A 22,504-nucleotide genomic window follows, 5' to 3' on the forward strand; every position below is an offset into this window, starting at 1 on the left:
TGCGCTTCAGTAATGTGTCGACTTGCAGGTGTTTCGTTTAAAAAAGATACCACAGTGTGCTTTTGTAAATTGGCCTTGAGACTGATGGAAGAGGTTGCAAAAATGTATCAATTTAGGCCTCGTTCAAGGTGCTGGCTTCGGCGGGCGGGCGTGCTGACGTGCGTGCTGCCGTGAGCAACAAAGTATTCAAATTGAATACTTGTTGTCAGGGTAGCTACTGCCCTGCCTCCGAAGCCAGGAGTTGCCGCTGACGACAGCTTCAGTAAACGAAAATTTCGTTTACTGCAGCTGAAGCAGCGTCACAGGGACCAAGGCAGCCAATGAAATCATTCTTCAGAATGATTTCAAGGCTGCAACACCTCATCCCTGCTCTCTGTCTGTGGCCGGGAGGATTAGGATGTGACGTCAAAGACACGCCCACTGAACGACAGAACGCCCAGGCTGTCGGCAGGGGATGATCGGACGTCTCCTACATCAGCAACGCGCGCACTCGCGGACGCGCGCCCTCCATATGCCAAAGCAGGCACCCTGAACGAGCCCTTAGGCTTTTCATATTAAAGAAAGACAAAGACCAGTTTCTGTTACAGTATTCTCCAGAGAGCCGCCGCCATGAGTGTTCAAGTGTAGCCCGTTCTCCAAAAACCCGACAGAAGTTACGCGTATTTGATATGGGCCGCGATTAATGCAACAGATGATAAGATGGCAACAGTTGTTCAAATATTCAGTATTTTATCGAAAACTATGACTTTTACAAATTTTCGCCAGCTCCTAATACGTGGAAGCGTGCAATAAGGAAAAGGTTATGTAGCGATCCCTGTTTTATCGTATTGAGCAACAATTTATTGGAGGGTATTGGTGTGTATCACCGGCTTTTTCCTGTATCTATGATCATGCAGACGGCAAAAGGCGAAAGGTCGTGTTAAAACCAACTAAGAAACGACAGTCGCTGCCAAGCAATGCACCAGCACCGGCTTCCAATAACGGTCCCACCGTCAGTGACAACCCTTGCTGTCTGTCCAGCAAGCCTGAGCCGGATTTCGCGTGCAGTTTCAATCAAGCTTGCATGTACCTAAGCAATTTCAAGCCTCATCAGCTGACTACAGGTGTAGTAGTCCCGCTGCCAACTATCGACGTGGATGATCAAAAACACTAGGACTGGCAGTGTCCCAGCGCCGGCGCCAGCTGGATGGGAAATTCTATCGTGAGTATTGTTGCCGTATTATTTTCTGTGTTTTTTTTATTTTGACAATACAGAATTAATATCGGTGCGATTCAAAAGTCAAGCAATTCTCCTGTAAGCAATATCATTGGCTGAGCAGCTTCTCCAGTACTGTACTGCAGATACTGAACAATTGTGGAACGCTAGGCGCATGCGCATTGGAACCTTCTTGAAACGCATATGCATGTCATTACATCGACGGTAGGCGCATGTGAACAGGAGACGCCCCCCGAGAAAATAATTGGTGGGACTGGCTGGGAACTTCTTTAGGGGGCTGACCATTACAGTAAAACTTTTCTTTTTGTTTTTCCTCAGAAAAGAAAACGGCTAATGGAGGGATTTCGATGGATAATATCGCTTTGTGTAACAATGCCTGCACATTGCTGAATCGGATTTAAAACGGAGTCTACAGATTAGTGGCCGTTGTTATTGATTAGGATAGAATACTGTACCTGAAACAGTATGCTGATGTTTTCCGGCCTTACAGTATACAATACTTTTTTATAAACAGTATACTGTGTAATAAACCAGAAAAAATAAAAACTATGCATTTATTCTACACGTATTACAGTACTGTACATACAGTGTGTGTCTTCTATACAGTGCCAGTACATATAGTACAGTACAGTATGTGTCTTCTATTTTTTTTAATACTCTTGTACCGAGCATGCCTACAGTACAGTATGCCTGGACAGTAGTGTACATTCTAGAAACACTGTGTTTTGTTACAGTAGCAAAGGAGCCAATGGAACAATGTAAAACCAAATCAACTTGTTCTTTATTTAAGTTCAACATCTCCTTTATTTAAGTATAGCAGGTCAAAACATGTACAATACAGTTCAGCACACAGTATGGTCTTACCTGTGATTAAAAAAAATCTTTATTCATAAAATACAGTATACAAAACGCAACATCTCCTTTATTAAAGAAACATATACAGTACAGTGGGATGGTGTGCAAAACAGTCAGTCAGGCCTGCACCACTACAGTCCTCGAGGGCAGCAAACAGGCCCGGTTTTCAGGACAACCTTGAAAACCGGGTCTGTTTGCGGCCCTCCGGGACTGGAATTGTGCAGGTCCTGTGTGTGTGTACAGCAAGTTAAAACATTTCTGCATAAATACAAGTTAAAAAACACATAACAACATCTCCTTTATTTAAGTACAGCAGGTCAAAACATGTACAGTACAGTTCAGCACAACAGTATGGTCTTACAGTACCCGTGATTAAACCAGAAAGTCCACCAGATTGTCCGTCCATGGCCGATTCCTTGCATGGCGCAAAACGCCATTAATGAGGTCTCGAACGCCTTTCATTATAGGATCTGTAATTGTATAAAAGCGCCGCAATTCCCCCAGAATGGTCTTTCTTAAATTGGCAGGAAGCGCCTTTTTACGTGATTTCCTTCGTAGTTCACTCTGAAGGCCCAGTCGCAGTACAACGAGTAGGGCACATGGTGCTTAAAAAGTAACAAGGAACACTTGTGGGGTGCACCAGCACTCATCACCCTATACTTCTCCCTGAGCGCCGGTGGCAGATCGCACAGGCTGATGTCGGGCACCGTATCGATGCGAGCGAATGTAGGTCTTCTGCGAGCGGGTGTGCTTGCGGCGGCGGGCGATGGTAGGTTGTCTGGGAGGAAGCTTTCCTCCTGTCTTGGTCGCCGTGTTGTCTCCTGGCGTGGTCTTGACGGGGTTGTCATGTCCTCCTCAGCGGCATACATGTACACTACATCTTCTGGTTGAGGGGGTGCACTTGGTGATGGAAGGGGGTCGATGCTCCCATTCATCACATCCATGCCACCCTCCTGCTCCGGCGTCGGGGAAACAGGGGCATGAACACCGAGCAAATGATGTATACCCGCTATGTAAGCCTCTATCTTCTCCATCCGTCGATCCATTCGTTGATCCATATGTTGCATCCGTTCACCCATATCTAGCATCCGTTGATCCATATGTAGCATCCGTTGCTCCACATTTAGCATGGTCTCCAGAAGCAGATCTATTTTTGCCAGCACAATAGAGTTCCCGGGGTTATACACACTTATCCCATTCAGCATCCGGTCTAACGAGCTGCTTCTTGTGCATGGCGTGTGGACATCTGGGTGGATGGGTGCAACGGAGGATGAGATGGGGGTTCCATGGAGAGAAGTGGCAGCGTCGTCGAAGAAGGGTGGAGGAGGTGACCTGTGGATATCCGGTAGAGGAGAAGCGGCAGCGTCATCGAAGAGGGATGGAGTAAGTGACCTTTGGATTTCCGGGCAAGAAGCAGAGTCGTCTAAGAGCAAAGGAGAAAGGGACCCGTGGATTTCAGAGGCACCCGCGGCAGCGTCGTCGGATAAAACTGGAGAAAATGGCCTGTGGGTTTCCGGGAGGGCGGCGGCAGCAGCATCGAGGACGAGGGGTGGAGAAGACGGGCTGAAGATTTCCGGGACAGCGGCGGCAGAGTCGTCGAAGCGTATGGGAGGAAGTGGTCTGCGGGTTCGATGGGTTGGCTCCCATTCATTTTGCGTCGAGAGTACATCACCGTATTTCTTCTTGACATAAAGTGGGCGTACGCTAATGTGAGTCATTAACGTATAAATACACCATCCATTTTGTTGATTCACTGCACATTGAATACACATCGACTAAACATCGAATATACATTCTTGTGTTTGTATTTCTTTCTACTCGCAGCAATGCCTGTTATAAAGATTTCCAAGGATCTCAGCATGCAAATTAAGGAGATGTACACGAGCGGACACCGAATTGCTGCTATCCAACACTGGTTAGCTACTTCTGGCCTCGTTGTGCCAGCAACCACCGTGAGCTATCATGCACACAGAAAAAACAGAGAACGCAAAAGGGCACCAAGGGTAACTAACGCGTAAGTATATTTATACAACTTTAAAAAAAAAATTATATCAAATAATGTTCTGTAGATCTACAGTACTGTATCTAATATTTTAGTTATTTCTGTAGATTTATATTACAACAGTATATATATTTTGTATATTTATATTACAACAGTACTCTGTATATATTTTGTATATTTAGATTTATTTTACAACAGTATATATATTTTGGATATTAATATTTTTATTACAACAATATATATATTTTGTATACTGTATTTGAATTTATATTAAAACAGTATATATATTTTGTATATTTATATTACAACAATATATATATTTTGTATACTGTATTTGTATTGATATTAAAACAGTATATATATTTTGTACATTTATATTTATATAACAATAGATTTTTTATACTGTATTTATATTACAACAGTATACTGTATATATTTTGTATATTTAGATTTATATTACAACAGTATATATATTTTGTATATTTATATTAAAACAGTATACTGTATATATTTTGAATATTTACATTTATATTACAACAGTATATATATTTTCTATATTTATATTTATATTACAACAGTATACTGTATAGATTGTTTTTCTTTACATTGTAGGGAGACAACTCTTCTGGTGGACAAAATAAGTGAGGAGAATGATGAGAAGAGTGCATTAAGGGTCAAATACACTCTGCAGGAAAATCACAATCTCACTGTATCCGAGACCAGCATAAAGAAGATGAGACGCAGCATTGGATGGAAAAATGGACGTGTGAGGTTAGTACTGGACAGTACAGGAGGTAAAAGTGTTGTTTAGGAAACTGTACCGCTAAAATTATTTATTCCTTGTCATTACAGAGCGTACCCCATGATAAGGGATGCAAACAAAATCAAAAGAGTGGTCCAGGCCCAGGCATGGATCGACATTGGGGAAACTTTCCAGGATTGCATCTTCACTGACGAGTCTACTGTGTCGCTGGAGAGATTTGCAACCTTTGCATTTCACAAAAAAGGTCGCATATCTATGAAGCCGCGGCCAAAACACCCCGTGAAGCTGCATGTGTGGGGTGCCGTCTCTAGGCGTGGACCAGGATGCATTGTCATCTTTCAAGGTAAAATATATCAAATATAATGTAGCCTTATGCACTGTACTTTACTAGTGTAGCCTTACTGTATGCACTGTACTGTACTATTGTGCATTTTTTTGAGCACTTTTCTTTTCTTGTTATAGGAATCATGAATAAAGGTTTCTTCCAAGACAAAATTGTTCCCGGATGGTCACCGTTTCTACCAGGACAACAATCCGAAGCACACTGCGTCAACAGCGCATATCCTTGAGCGCGTTATCAACTGGGTGAAGATGCCAGCGGAGTAAGTGCGGTAACCGTGTCTCATTTTTTCCCACTGTTTTCACTGTGTACTGTATCTCTTAAACTAATTGTCCCTTTTTTCCAATGACAGATCGCCAGACATCAATCCGATCGAAATGGTCTGGCATCAGCTGAAGGACCAAATCCGGAAAGTGGTGAAACCCTCCAAAAAGGACGAGTTGACGAAAGGCATAATGAGTTTTTGGAACTATGTACTCACCGTGGAACGCTGCAAAAAATATATAGACCATATTGCCACTGTGTTGCCCATTGTGATCGCGCGTAATGGGGAAGCATCAGGAAAGTAGTACTGTACTGTAGTATTGTAAGTACAGTATGATACAGGTAAGTATGGCACAGATTTTTTCTTTCCTAATAGTCAGAGTATACAGTAGTTACAGTTTTTTCTTTACAGAGAGAGCAGCACCAGCCATCTGGTTACATAGTATTTAACAGTAGTCAGAGTATACAGTAGTTCCAGTATAGACTAGTTTGACAGTATTACAGTAACTGCCTACTAACTGCTCAATTTTTTTCTTTCCAGAGAAAGCAGCACCAGCCATCTACAGTAGTACTACACATCACACAATGCCATAATACAGTACGCACATAACTGCACTAATTTTTTGTTTTCTTGTCGTTTCAGGAAAAAAGGGTGGCCTGGGGGGAGGTGGGGTGTTGTGTCCAGTCTAATCTGTTTGTACAGTCAAATGTACAGTATATAAACAGCAGTAATGATGTACACAAAACCTCTCCTCTCTCAATGAACTACTGTACTGTACACAGAATGAGGAACAAGATAAAGACGGAAAAAATAATATTACTATATATATACATATATATATTATACATTACAGTATATATTATTAAATAATATTCTTATAAATGTGCATTATTCATGTTTATCCATGTTTTACAAATGTTTTCTAAATGTTTATCCAATTTTAATCTGCCAGAAGAACTTAATAAAGACTGCATTATGTATTATTCATGATTATTTTTATATTTGATTTTTTGGTTCCTGATAAAATAAAATTAATATTTATTTACATTCCTGCTAATCATAATCATTGACAACACCCCCCCCCCCCCACACACACACACCTTCAGTACACCAATGAATAAGAATGAATGACAAAACAACATGAATCAGTTAATGGTTTTTTAACTCTCAATTTTCACAATGCTGTGCAAATCAGATTTACATTTCAAAATCGAGAAGGGATTTTCCAAAGCGTTACCGTAAACAAAGCCTCAAAGGATTGGGGGGGGGGGGGTGAGTCATGTGCAGTAATCAGCTAGCTCCCATCTCAAAGAGGATTACACGCAGGCGCATTGAGGTGATTGACGCTCGGCTAGGGACGGATTAAAAACACAATGACTAGCTTCAGAAAATTAATGACTCTGTGGGGGGGGGGGAGTTGCGTGAGTCATGCGCAGTAAGAAGCAAGCTCCCATCTCAAAGTGGATTAGAGTACACGCAGGCGCAGTGAGGTGATTGACGCTTGGCTAGGGACGGATTACATAGAGTAGAGTACAGTAATTTCAAAAGGCAGTTCATCATAATAATTTGATCCCTACACCCCCAAATACAGTACATAAAAAGCACACAAATCAACCATGTGCAGGCAAACGCACAGATTGAATATCGTAATATCAAGATTGTTTTTGCAGGCTTGTAGATAAAATAACAGTTAAAAAATTATAATTAAAAAAAAAAATTGGGGGGGGGGGCACTCAAGCAAGCAGTGGTGTGAAGTTACAGGCGCATGAGCAGTAATCAGCCAGCTCCCATCTGAAAGAGGATTACACACAGGCGCATAGAGAGGTGATGCTCTGTGCAAATCAAATTCGAGAAGGGATTTTCCAAAGCGTTACCATAAACAAAGCCTCAAAGCTCCAATCTCAAAGAAGATTACACGCAGGCGCAGTGAGGCTTTGTAGCTCGGCTATGGACGGATTAACAACACAATGGCAAGATTCAGAAAATTAACGACTGTGGAGAGGGGGGGGGTTGTGTGAGTCATGCACAGTAAGCAGCTAGCTCCCATCTCAAAAAGGATTACACGCAGGCGCAGTGGGGCTTTGTAGTTCGGCTGTGGACGGATTAAGAACACAATGGCAAGATTCTGAAAATTAACGACTCTGTGGAGGGGGGTTGGGTGAGTCATGCGCAGTAAGCAGCTAGCTCCCATCTCAAAAAGGATTACACGCAGGCGCAGTGAGGCTTTGTAGCTCGGCTATGGACGGATTAAGAACACAATGGCAAGATTCAGAAAATTAACGACTCCGTGGAATTTCAAATCCTTGAGCTAGCCTTGTGTGTGTTCGTGGGGGGAGGGGGCTACGGGGTACAGCTGCATGAAGTTCAAAGCTAAAGACATACTTTAATTTCAAAAGGCAGTTCATCATAATAATACACCCCCAAATACAATACGTAAAAAGCACACAAATCAACAATGTGCAGTCAAACGCATAGGGTCGCAGTCAAAAGCTACAGCACAGATTGAATATCGTAATACAGTAAGATGGTTTTTGCAGGCTTGTGGAGAAAATAAAAATAAAAAAACTACAATAAAAAAAAAATTTACTTTTTTTTTGGTCACTCACTCAGGCACATAGAGTACTTGCATAAGCAAGCGAAAGAACCCCTTTAGAACAAGCACTCGTAAAGTGAAAAAGTATGTGTAAATAACTAAACCTTTATTAATTGCTTATGGGTAACAGTGAACACAAAACTCTTAAAAAACAAATTAAACAACTAACTTCCAGTCCTTAAACCAAGGCTGGTTGACATGTGAATCTAGGGAATAGTAATTGCCTGGCAAAAGCAGAATGGATGTTTAGCTAATGCCTCAGTGTGGTATATAGCTGTAAAGATGGTTATATATCTATCACAGACAGACCGGACCAGACATATGAATTCGTACCTACACTGACTGAATTGATTCAAAGAGTAAATTGATGTTAATACATGAGAGTACTTAATGTATATGAATCAACCGAGATATATATAAAAATCCCTAGAAACGGCGCGTAAGTATAACATAGGTTAAAAAGGCTACTATGTAGCTAGAAATAGGCTGAGGATTGGATACGTAGTGTAATGAAAATATCAGCATGTCATTTACACATTGTCAGTTTATAATCAAATACCTCAGCGTGCACAGGAGTTCTCAGAGGTAAATCTTAACTAGTGAGAGACTCCCCACGGGCTTCCGTGGAAACGGCACAGTAAAGTGAGACGAAGTTGTATAAGTAGTTATTAATAATATAAAGTACAGTTGTTCATATGCCCACAGTGTGCAATGATATAATTTGCAAATGAGATCTAAATACTCAGATGTATGTATTGTAGCACTAGAAAAGTTCTAGGTACCTCCCACCCGGTGTGGTGTATTCATGAACACCACCGGACATTAAGTTATCCGGGTGAGGAAGAGGTTAAACTTGGTATAGCGCTGGAGAGCTATGTGTACCTTCCACCCGGTGTGGTGTATTTGTGAACACCACCGGACCTTTAATTAGCCGGGTAAGGAAGGGGTTAATATAGGATAATAAACAAAGCCCCATGCGTATATACTAGATCCTCTTAGTGTATGTACAGTGTACTTAATACAACTCCAGTCAAGTGTGGTGTATTAGTGAGCACCACCAAACATATTAATAAACCTGATAGAGTGAATACTTTAATCAATTCTCTGTCAAAGTTTCTGAAACAATATGTAAGCTAAGTCTGATGGTGTTATAAGCGCATACCCCTTATGCAGATAGGTGTAATGAGTTATACCTATGATCGTAGTTGTTCTGTGTTAAGGCACAGAACGCATAGTATATTAACAATATGTGCTAAGCATGAGTTGCAGGGACTCCACCCGGCGTGGTGTATTAATGAACACCACAGAACATTAGTTAGCCGGGTGGGGGGAAGTCCTAATGGGGTTAGAAAAGCGCCGACACAGCTCACCCTTGCAGGAGTAATTTCAGTGCTGCATTCAACACCGCACTGGTACGTGCTGACGTCACGGAAGTGCGTCCTCCACCGACAGCTGTTTCGCGTCGCTCTGACGCTTTCTCAAGGTGGACGCTTTCTCACTCAGGCAAGCAGTGGTGGGCGAAGTAACAGGCACATGCATAGTAATCACTTGCTGTCAAGCAGGAATGTGATTGAAACCAGACACACGTTCAAAGGAATGGTGTGGGAGAGATGTACTGCATTGTAGAGAAGATAAGAAGTTGAAATACCCTGCAGTGCAGTTAATTATCCTGAGCGAGGGGAGAGCGCTGTATATGCCGAAATGGGACACTGTTACAGTACTGTACACACCTACTGTATGCGTTTCAACAATTTTCAAATGAGACATACTGTACAGCAGCACAGCACTGCAAATGCCTGTATACTTTAAATATGCAAAATTACAATTACTGCGCGCGCGCACACAGACTGTGTACTGACGTAGGTTGAACCGCGAAGGTATTAGACTTCCAAGGCAACAGCTCGCAAACGCCCCCCATAGTTTTTACACGGCATTGCAGTATTGCAGACAGCGAGAATAAAATGCTAATATCACGAGCGCGAAAATAACGCAATTCACTCCGGGCGAAAAAAACGCATAATCTGAGAGCCGCGGATCTAGCCGACTTAGACTCAGGTCGGCCGCCACTTAGAATTGGCAATATTATACTGCTGCGGCCAAGTTTATTCGAGCATTTGCCCGTTCTTGGCCGCAGCAGTAGCCTGGCGCGCGCCGGAGGGTGACGGGCGCGCGCCGAAGCAGCGGAAGAGCGCCCTCCGATCGGGGCGCTCTCCCTACCGCTGCCGGGTCCGCCGGGTCCCCCGGAACCCCCTGCCGCCGTCCCCCACATCGCGGGACACCAGGGCTCCCTCGGGGAGCCCTGGACGCGCGTGCAGGGGGCGCAGGCTCCCGAAGACGCGTGACCGCGCGCACGCCGAGGGGCGGCCACTAGCAAGCCGGGAAATCTCCCGGCTTGCGGATCTGGCCGCACTGCGATTAAGTGTGTCGCCAGTGTAGGTTGTCCGTTATTACTACATTCATAGAATATTTATTTAAATATTGATGTTTGTTATTTGTGATACTGTACATTAAATAATTATCAATTCTAAATATAAATACAAATTGTTTAAATCTATTCTATTAGATATTATTAGTGGAATCTCAGTCTCTCTTTTTCACTCATATCCTGTTTCTTGGGCTTGAGAATAATTATATGTTAGTTATAAATTAGGTCCTGTGTATATTCACAAGTGACCTTATCTTTATTTTATATCTTTATATTTTATATTCTATTAAACCCTTAAAAGCACTGCACAATTCATTATTATGATATACTGTATGGATATCTAATGTCAAAAGGTTGTTATTCATCTATTGATTAATTGTTCTTAATTTCATCTTTTTCTTTGTATTATGATTTTAACATGTCATGTTTTTGTGTATTCATAGTGGTAATAATTTGGAGTGTTATTGTTCAGTATTAATAAAGTTTTGTTTTATATTTCCTGGTCGTGACTCATAGGGATCATATTGCCTAGCAGCATGATGCATCGTGTCGGTTGGTCACGTGCCGATTGACGTGATGACGTCATGCGCTATTTCCAACGGACCTAGAGGGGTATGTTTTGGCATTGCGTGTTCTTGGCTCAGTGCCTTTTGCGCTGGTGTTTGGACACGCTTGCCACGTCCCACAGGTCTTCTTGCACAATGACGCCGCGCGTTGGTATCGGCAATGCACTCGTGCTGCAACTACTGGTGTGCTGACGTCACCGGTCACAAGTCACGTGTCGCGGGTCACGTGACGCACCAGGAAGTAACAGCAATTGGTCCCTGTGGTGCCGCGCTCAGGTATAAATCATACTCCAAAAGGTATTTGTGTATTCACCTTGATAAAGGACTGTCTATGGCCCGAAACGCGTTGGTTTGTTTTTGTATATTATTATGATCCATTAAATTAGCTTTATTTTATGGGAACGCATCCTGGTGGTTTTTCTGGATATAGTGCTCCGTTTTTTCTTTCTCCTCTTCTCTAAAAAATTTAATATCAAGAAATTCATAAACTGTAAAACCATTGGGGTAGTTTACCTGGCGATGTGTATATGCGGAATGAAGTATGTAGGAAAGACCACGAGACAACTGAGGTGTGTTTTAGAACATATAGGTACTATCAGAAATGAAATTGACACGCCAGTGGCAAGACATGTCACAAGGTTTCACAATTGTGACACCTCCTCTATACCCTTTCAGGGGATTGATCATATTACACTTAGGGCCAGACGTGGTGATTTGGACACTGCTGCTTAGATCCGAAGCAAGATGGATTTATTTATTAGGGACTCAATTACCACATGGACTGAATGAGGGCTATGTGTATACAGCTTTTTTATAAACTAGAGGGACCAATGGTCTATTTTACACTCGTGACCACCTCTCCAGTTCGTATTGAATGGTGATTCCTTTACTATATGTAACAACTGTGTTGTATATTGTCTGCAAGGCATGATCACAGTATGTGACCAGCATATAATGGTGGCAGTATACTAACATTTGGTTACCTAGGTTAACATTCAATCCATCTTGTTTATGGTTTTATACATAAGAAGGGATATCTTCAGATATTATACTTAACTTGACCTGTTTTTTTTTTTGGGGGGGGGGGGCACCTGCACACTATTACTTGCATGGTGAAAACCGTAATGGTAATCTAATGATAAAAAAAAATCTTCCCTTTTGAAAGGTCCTTTCTATCTTTTGTACGAACCAATCTTTGTTCTTACCAGTCGAGTGTGTTTTTCATCCTTAAGTTTCTTCCAAATCTCATTATACATCTCATCCAATCCTTGACGAGACTGTTTATATGTTTCTAATTCAACTTTTGTATCTTGAATATTTACCTGCAAGACATTTTAAAAACTGTCACTTACAGAAATAGTCTAGTGCAATACATCTGGTTAGATGTGTTTGTTGCTACTGTATACATACAAAATATGAGAGAAAAAAAAAATTGGTGGGGTATTAATCACATCATTGGGTTTCATCTAAACGTCCTAACAATATCCATCAACAAATAAAGGCTAATGAAGATTACATTCTTTTTTCGTATGGCTGATGGAGAACAGCAACGATAATATTACATTTTGGAGTTTAAGAAATATAATTGCATAAGGGGAAGTGGAGTGTATCATTGTAATGCCTCTAGTATATGTTACACCAAATGAAAACCTGAAATTAAACTATTATGTAACAACAAAAAAAAACAAGTAGAGATTGAGAAAGAGAATATACATATCGCATGCGAGTATGTGCGAGTACGTGTCTGTGAGTTTAAGCCTGTGTGTGTGTGTGTGTGTGTGCGCGTGGGAGTACATGCCTGCGTGTGTGTGTGTGTTGGAGTACGTGCCTGTGTTTGTGGTAGTACTCGGCTGTGTGTGAGAGGGTACGTGCCTGTGTCTGTGTGTGAGTGTGTGCGAGTACGTGCCTGTGTGTGTGCACGAGTATGTGCCTGTGTTTGTGTGTGCGAGTACGTGCCTGTGTTTGTGTGTGCGAGTAGGTGCCTGTGTGTGTGTGCGAGTACGTGCCTGTGTGTGTGTGCGAGTACGTGGCTGTGTGTGTGTGTGTGTGTGAGTGTGTACGAGTACGTGCCTGTGTGTGTGTGCGAGTACGTGCCTGTGTGTGTGTGCGAGTACGTGCCTGTGTGTGTGTGCGAGTACGTGCCTGTGTGTGTGTGCGAGTACGTGGCTGTGTGTGTGTGTGTGTGTGTGTGTGTGTGTGTGTGTGTGTGTGTGTGTGTGAGTACGTGCGAGTACGTGCGAGTACGTGCCTGTGTGTGCGCGAGTACGTGCCTGTGTGTGCGCGAGTACGTGCCTATATGTGCGCGAGTATGTGCCTGTGTGTGCGCGAGTACGTGCCTATATGTGTGCGAGTACGTGCCTGTGTGTGTGCGAGTACGTGCGAGAGTGAGTGCCTGTTATCCAATTCCCATGTGCTAAATTGGTTAATATAGAAGTGAACAATAAATACATCCAGATTTACATGTTTTTAAATATCCTATCAATACATAAAATGAAAGCAACCAAAACTAATGTTTAAATATAACTTTTCTGATGCCAGAATTTTTCCGTTGGTCTTAAACTTCATTTCACTTTTTTTTTTTTTTAATCTAATTTTGTTATATTAACAGATTTACAAAAGGTGATGGAATCCCCAAGTATGTCATCTTCAGAGAGTAATGGCACTGGCACTGCCACTGCCATAGGCAACTCGGAAAAAAAATCTATTTGCAAGTAGTATGTATGATTCGGTAAGTTACATGCTCTGTGTTCCTTGCTAACCATAACAAGAAAGAAACTCAAAGTAAGAAATGCTTCCAGTATAATACCTCCCAAATTAAAATCTATATTCATGACTAAACTAAATAAACACAATCTATCAATGGCAAATACATAAAAATCAAACTTTTAATGTCTCTATTATCATTTGTGCTTTTTCTTACCTCCACACTTCTTTCACTTTTTTCCCGTATTAATGTATTTTCTTGTAGTAACTGTTGCTGATCCTCTTGAAGTGATACTATACGATCCTTTGCAGCAATGAGCTATTTCCAAGGGAGACAAAACAAAAACATGCATTTAAAGCAACAAATAATCCCACCAAAAAGAAAAATAGTCATAACATAACCTGATAGTTCATGCTGTGCTGATCTATTTCCAACACGTAATATTTCTTTTAAACAAATCTTTTATGCAGTTTTAATCGGTTTCCCTCCTCTCCTACACACACACACACACACACACATGCGCGCGCTCACACACAGGCATCAGCGGTTATCATGGTAACCTGTATTGTCTTTAGGCATCTGAATGTCAGTGGCCATATTTACCCTCCAAGGGAGGTAAATATTGAGCAACTGATCTCTCCAGAATTCCACAACATAATTTAAAAAGGGTTAGATTGCTAAAAACAGAAGCAAAATTACTTTGCAATACAAAAAATCTGTTATAGTGAATAGATCAGAATGCTGCTTTAAGACATGCAAGTAAAACAGCTAAAATAATAATGTAGTACAATATTTAAACAATCTTCCAAATGACCAATATTGGTTTGTTATAAAAAGTCAGCAAAATGAATAAATCAAAACAAAAGGCCTTTGCAGCAAGTAATATGTTTGGGTATCAATTTCCTTACAGGTATAGCAGATATTATTGCACCTGTTATCAAATGACAACACGTTACCGCTGCTGCAAATGTTATTGTGCAATTTGCAAAAGCTCTATTTGTTACTACTGTACAATGTGCGATTTGTGTGCCAAATCTCATGATTTTGTACAGTATAGATATTTTATGCATAGTCACATACTGTATATAATTTGCTCATCGTCATCAATGAGAACTTTTTTTTTAGTGTTACAGTGTACAGGTTGCTTGTGATTAAATTATTGGATTACTGTAAATGTCTCCGCTGTCAAAGGAGTTGTGTAGCATGGTAAATAAAGTATTAGATGAGTTGGTCGAATATTCGTAGACTTTGAGGAGATGTCTAGCACAAGTTCAAATTCTACCGAGGATACTCTATATACTTTTTTTTTTCTAAAGCAATTACATTTGTTTTCTTCAAGTGAAATGTCCTGTGTTTTATCTGTTTATTGGCCCTTCATATCCATCCACGTCACCTTTTTTGAAGTGAGAAATCATTTTTGATGGGTTTAATGCATAAGTACAGGAGTAGACTTTGGACAGAGGAGTGATCCCTATTCTACTGCACTCTACCCTTTAATAGTGAATATATGAAGTACAGAAATAACCCAACTTCGTTTTCAAAGAGCGGCAGCAAATAACAAATTAGCAGGCACAGGAAATCAGTTTAAGTTGATGGTTACAGAGAAAATAAGTCAGGCTAAATCTACAATACCTCTCATTCCGTTTAACCACTGGGTGGCTCTTCTCTGCTTGTTCTACTTTTATGATGTCCTTTTTAATATGGCTACAGAACTGCACATATTCAACTAAATCAGTGTTTTTCAGCTTTTTCTTGGTAAAGGAACCCTATAATTATATTATAAAATTCGGCAGAACCGAAACCCTCTCGAATACTGCGTTTTAGATCAGATGTATTGTAAGGAATCACAACCCTCTCTAATAGCGTGTTCAAGATCAGATGCATTGTAAGTTCTTCTGTATGTGGTACACTTTTCAAATGACCCAAAAAATGCATGGAACCCTTTAGGAATGCCCACAGAACCCTAGTTGAAAAATACAACTAGATACTTATAAAAGGGAAACATTATATGCTCTCTTCTCTACACCCTTATGTGCATGCTACAATTTTAGTAGCCTATACTGCTGCTGCTCAACATTAATAATTCTTACCAAGCTATTTACTATAGTGTGGTAGCAATTAACAATTTGTAATGGTTATTCAAGTGAATGGGTAAATAGATATTCAGTATATAAAGCCAAATATGTATAATTACTCCAAAATACTTCTGCTCAATAATCGTTAAATTGGCAATACTTAAGTTTTTACTGCATGCTAATACCCCATATCCTCAAACCTTATAAGATCCAGCGGTGCGGCTGGACTATTCCCCATCTTGAGGCATACTGCATCCCACAATGAGCAGCCACTTTACCTTTTGTTTCAACATTGCCCCTTATTCCATATAGATTGTAAATTCTCATGAGCAGGGCCTGTTTGTCCTTATTTGTATTTGTAGGTCATTTTGTTTATGTATTTGAGGTCACTCTGTACCCCCACTTTAACGCGCTATGGAATATGTTGGCACCTTACAAATAAACAATGATAATAACTACATGGATATTATATATATGATGTAAATGTATACAAATCCTCTAGCAGTGGTATTGTATACTGCATTTTGCCCACCTTACAGTTTGTAACTTTACATAACATTTAAAGATATGTCTCACTGTAATGCCTGCTTTTTGTAGCATGACGTATTACTGTAAACATTACATTACAGCCATTCTTAAAATTCCAGTTTTCAGCGCAGGAGTTTGAGAACCATTAAGGTTTACTGAATGTTTCATTAAGAACAAAAATAAACAGACAAAACTAAATTAGATTTGTATCAGGAAGGGATCACATTAAAAGTGAAGATCAACATACAGTATAATGGAATTGTAATGAAGGAAAGCATAGTAATGTACAACAAAACAAGAGGGGGGAAAAGTATTTGCTAAGCAATCTGCAGCCATAAAACACCTTCCAACACCAGAACACACCTTGCAGCCCATTGACCTGAATAGTTTGTACAGTGTCATTTGGTGCCGAAAGGTGTTTTATGGCTAATCACTGCTCTTTTTCCCCCAAAAAAATAAGTTGAGTAAATAAATTGCTACAAAATGTAATATTTCATATTTCTAATCTGAACTGGGCAATATATTGACATAGAAAATGTTTTCACTATTACTATATACTGTACTACATTGTCTATATTCTTGAATCCTATAAGGTCAAAGTCACAAATGTACAGACCTCCTCATTTAACTTTGAATTGGTCTTCTCCAGAAAATCAATCTTGGCCTGAAGGTCACCAACTGTACAACTACAAAAAGTAAAAAAAAAAGTCTGTTATGAATAAGCACATATAGTATCATGGAACATTTTTGAGTCTACATAAGGTTAAAGCTGATACATAAGAAGTCTAATAAAGATCTTCTTTCACCTCTTATCTAGGGCAACCAGGTTTTGGAAATAACCAATGGATTTGCACAGTCAATACAATACATTATAGGCTAAAGCAGTAAAATTCAGGGCATTATTGAAAACCCTGTTCTCTGATTGGTTAAAATTCCGGGCATTATCCACAGTAATGCCATGAATTTCAGCAGCTTGCAAAATGCAGTTTTAAATCTATTTCCAGCCAATCAGCTTTCAGAACAGCTGAGACAGGGCAGGGGATTGGTTTGAATTAAGTAAAAGCTCTGAGACATGGCAGGGGATTGGTCAAAAAGTATCAGCCACAGTTTGACTCCTCCCCCTCCCGAGCTGACAGATTTTCTGACCAGATTCAGTTGAATTGGAGGGGGGGGAGAGAGAGACTGCAAAGAAGTAAGTGTGTTTTGTATAGAGGTGCAGTGTTGTATGTGTGTGTGTGGGGAGGGGTGTAGATGTGCTGTGTTGTGCTGTGTTGTGTGTAGAGCTGGGGGGGAGAGTGGCTGCATTTTTTATTGTGGCTGCAGTGTGTGTGTGTTGTGCTGTTGTATGTGTAGCAGCAGTTTGTGTGAGTGTATAGCTGATGTGTGTGTGTGTGTGTGTGTATCTAGAGCTAGTGTGTGTGTGTGTGTGTGTGTGTGTGTGTGTGTGTGTGTGTGTGTGTGTGTGTGTGTGTGTGTGTGTGTGTGTGTGTGTCGGTAGCAGTGTTTATGGGTGTAGCATGTGTGTGTAGCAGCAGAGTTTCTGTGTGTGTGTAGAGCTGATGTGTGTGTAGAGCTGCTGCTGTGTGTGTAGAGGTGCTGTGTAGTGAGTGTAGAGGTGCTGTATTGTGTGTCTAGAGCTCCAGTGTGTGTGTATGTGTGTAGAGGCACTGTGTTGTGTGTGGTGTGCATGTGTGTGTGTGTGTGTGTGTGTGTGTGTGTGTGTGTGTATGTGCGTGTGGTGTGTGTGTAGCAGCAGTTTGTGTGTGAGCTGCTGTGTGTGTGTGTGTGTGTGTGTACACAGAGGAGGCGGCAGTGTGTGGATATAGATATCTGCAGTGTAAGAGTATATAGAGGTGGTTTCATGTAATTACCATTTTATTTTAATAAAAAAATCTATTTAACTATACAAAAGTGTCTTTTATTTATGAAATTAGCCCACAATTAGCCTATAATAGTAATAATCCCCTCAGAACAGGGCATTACTGGCCAATAATGCCCTGGCTGGGTTAAAGTCCCTCGGCTTCGCCTCGGGCCTTCAACTCTTCCAGCCAGGGCATTATTGGCCAGTAATGCCCTGTTCTGGGGGGATTATTAATTAAATAGTCTCCTAATTTCACCATGGATAGGTTACTGGTTCATTTCCCCAAAAACTTGATGTGGCTTAAGAACCTAAGAAGACTTGAGAACCACTGATTTAATGGGAACAGCAGTGCCATTGACCCAGGAGAATCTGGTTCAAGTTCCGGGGTCACCTCCTTTGAAACTTTGGCACAAAACAATGGATTGTGAGCTCTACAAGTAAGGACTTGGACGTGACAAATTGTATGTACAGTTCTACAAACACTGCAGCATATGAAAATGTGAAACGGAAATGACGTCACGTAATGGCCGCCGTTCCCCCCACATGCCCGCTGACATATGAGAAGAGGACACGGAGCGCAGACCACCCACCCACACACACTGTCACTCACAAACACACAGACATACACTTTCACACTGTCACACACATATTCACACACAGACACACACATGCGCAGTCTCAGACTGATAAGAAAGAAGTTTCACTTACTATGCGCGTGCACAGCACACACAGCTTTATATATATATATATATATATATATATATATATATATATATATATATATATATATATATATATATATATATATATATATGTACTACATCGACACCTGTGCTCCCCTACTTTTGTATTTGTAGGACTAAAGATATCATATTCTCCAAAGTGAACTCCACGGACCGTTCATTAAGGTTTTCTTTGGGTAGCATTTTTATACACCTTTTTTTGTCACATTATATACACAATGAGTGTCACTTTATCTACAGGTTGTATATTTCTTGCATTATTTATAACAGTATATTCACTTTATTGCACTTATTTGCCTATAAATTCTATGGAACAATGAGTTATACATTTCCAAACTGACACATATTACACCCATGGGCGTCCGCAGAAATTTTTTCAGGGGGGGGGGCATAATTTATAACCGCAGCGCAATGGCGGTCCCGGCTGCGGCAGATTGGTCCCGACTTGGGAGTGAGACGGCTTTCATTGGTAGGTAGTTTTACCAATGAGAGCCGCATCACTCCTGAGTGCTACCAATGACAGTGCGCTGCGCTTCCTCCGGCGTAGCAGCATAGGCTAGCCTACCATTAGCTGCCTGCCGCGGCGCCAGGGGCACCCACCCACCTCCGTCCCGGTCCACCCACCTCCGTCCCGGTCCACCCAGAGTCTGTTTTTGGCGTGTATAGCGCCGTTAACGTAATGTACGGCGCCATAAATGCCAAAAACAGCCCAGGACTGCGAGTGATCCAGGCAGAGCCACCAACAGAAATCATGGGGCCCAGGACAAATGAAAGGAGCAGGCCCCCCCCGAACCCATAGCGCCCCCCCCCCCCGAACCCATAGCGCACTTACCACGAAAAAATATCTTTTAGAGCGCAACTTTTACTTAACTGTTTTCTTATTGTGATACAGAATAAAACATTACAATGCAACCTGTTTATTTTTATATTTTCAACAAAAGACATGTGTCTGCCTGCCTGGGTGGGTGGGTGAGTGGGTGAATGACAGTAGAATGACAGTGGGTGGGTGAATGACAGTGGGTGGGTGAATGACGGTGGGTCGGTGAGTGAATAACAGTGGGTGGGTGGGTGAATGACAGTTGAATGACGGTGGGTGGGTGGGATAATGACGGTAGGTGGGTGGATGAATGATGGTGGGTGGATGAATGATGGTGGGTGGGTGAATGACAGTGAGTGAGTGAGTGGGTGGATGGGTGAATGACAGTGGGTGAATGACAGTGGGTGGGTGGGTGAATGTTGAATGTGGGTGGGTGAATGACGATGGGAGAGAGTGACTGGGTGACAGTGACTGGGTGGGTGGGTGACAGTGACTGGGTGGGTGGGAGACAGTGACTGGGTGGGTGGGAGAAAGTGACTGGGTGGGTGGGAGACAGTTACTGGGTGGGTGGGAGACAGTGACTGGGTGACTGAGTGAGTGACAGTAACTGGGTGGGATAGTGACTTGACAGTGACTGGGTGGGTGACAGTGACTTGGTGAGTGACAGTCAGTGACTGGGTGGGTGACAGTGACAGTGGTTGACGTTGACAGTGGGTAATGGTGACAGTGGGTAACGGTGACAGTGGATGACAGTGACAGTGGGTGACGGTGACAGTGGGTGACGGTGACTGGGTGGGGTGACTTACCTTGACCGGGTGGGTGCAGCTTGCCCCCTCCTGCGGACGCCCATGATTACACCTACACTACTACATTCTTTTAAGGTTGCCTCTTTTTAACACCAGTAATGTATCTTTAATCTTCTTGATATAAGATATCATTCTTACATACATTATTTCATTTTTGTGTACAGAACAAAAATAAGGTCTTCCATTGAAACTTTTAATCTCCTCTATTTTAGTACTGGTATGTGTTGAATTTAAAATGTCATTGTCGAGAAACCAAGGTTGACCTTGCATCATCTCAAATCCTCTCTCATGGACTGAAAGGTTTCATGTTATATCTATGGGATCTACTCTATAAACTCCGAAAAGTAGATTTCAGTGAGAGAAAAGTATTTTTCGCATGAATTTGCATCTCGCCATATTCAAAAAGCCTTTGGTCACATCTCAAAACTGGGTGATTGTCTTTTATTTTTTTGTGATTTCATCCTAACTCTGTAAATCTGTGTTTTATGCAAAATGATGTAGCAAATTTTGGTAATCTACGGGTATTCAATGTGCTCCGTTAAGTCCAAAATGCAAATTTGACGTACAAATTATCAAACTGTACCCTGCTACCTAGGTTGGTGAGATTGTTTGAATACGTGTGAAAGTGCTGATTAAGCTGTTGTACAGGGACACCCGAATGCCCTTTATTTAGCGAACTTGTAAAATTTATATATTATTTCCCTATACTGACCTACTATGTTCTTTAAGATCTTTGGAAGTCATGATACCAGCACTGGACACAGTGATAACATTATACTTTAATGTTCCCTAAACCAGCAGGTAACCTGACGTTTCGGTCCCCACAGGGACTTTCTTCTGTACTGACATATACATATCTATATATGAACCAGTTTGTAGACAGGCACTCACAGGAACTTGATGAAAAGGAAGTCATTTATTACATAACGGACATCAACATTTCAGTCCTCTTTGGGATCTTCCGTTGTACTTTTAAAAAAAACATTTTTAAAGATCCTTTTGGTTGTGGTACTGGTGAATGAAAGGCTTTTGCATCCTACACTTGTGTGAAACCCGCATCGAATGTGGGCTGGGCCGTGATGCCTGAAGTGGTAAGGTTTCTGCAGTAGAGCTGGTTGATGGTGATGTAAACTACATAAACTGAAAATATTTCTTATACAGAACATGAAATATTATTCATTTGTATACATTTAAATTACATTGTACTGCATGCTTCAGTTACATTAAAAGTGTCACTCGACCAAACATTTTCCAAGTGCTGAATATTTATCCTGACATGGCATGTTAGATGTAAAGTAGCCCAACGTGAATTTTTTATTTATTTTTTAACTGTTTAAAGTCATATTTTCTAAATGTAATGTTTACAATATATGTTTTTTTGTAAACAGCTGCTTCATATTCAAACATGAGCATGTTAGGAAAATAGATTTGTTATGGAATTGTGCTGGTAATGACTGCTACTCATTTTTAATTTTTTCTTTATTAATAAGAAATTGATTTGTTAGAAGATAATGCAGGTTATGCAATATGTTATTATTCTGACTACAGCCCCAGAATCGTTGGATGAAGACTCAAATTTGGAGTATCCTAACTCAGGCTTCTCAATTACCTGCTCTGCATGCACACTCCTCTCTGTCATCTCTAACTCTTCAAATCCATCCCTTCCACCCGAGCCCTTCCTGGGCTTATCTCTCTCTAGTGTTACCCAAATAACTGAGCCCATCTGTCCTCCTCACTAACATTTTGCTTAACCTCCAAAAAGGCCACCACTTCTCTCACCTCAGATAACCCTCTCCAGCCCTCTTCTAACCCCCGTCCTTCCCAAGCACACTTTAACCTGTCACTCCTTTCACCTCCACTACTCCAAGCACTCATCTCGCCTCGTACACTCCTCCACCACTACTCTTAACATCTGCCACCCCCTACACTCTTCTAACCTTCACCA

At 41.3% G+C, this 22,504-nt stretch overlaps 1 protein-coding gene across 1 annotated transcript in view; it reads right to left on the reverse strand.

Annotated features, from left to right (window-relative positions):
- Window positions 1-22,504, reverse strand: part of LOC142495763 (RUN and FYVE domain-containing protein 1-like) — a 597,647-nt gene that overhangs the window by 427,973 nt on the left and 147,170 nt on the right. The window contains 3 exon segments of the mRNA XM_075601692.1: window positions 12,231-12,347; window positions 13,946-14,047; window positions 16,949-17,018. Coding sequence (XP_075457807.1) covers window positions 12,231-12,347; window positions 13,946-14,047; window positions 16,949-17,018 — 289 coding nt within the window.

The sequence above is a fragment of the Ascaphus truei genome, chromosome 5 (assembly GCF_040206685.1).
Source record: "Ascaphus truei isolate aAscTru1 chromosome 5, aAscTru1.hap1, whole genome shotgun sequence".
NCBI lineage: Eukaryota > Metazoa > Chordata > Amphibia > Anura > Ascaphidae > Ascaphus > Ascaphus truei.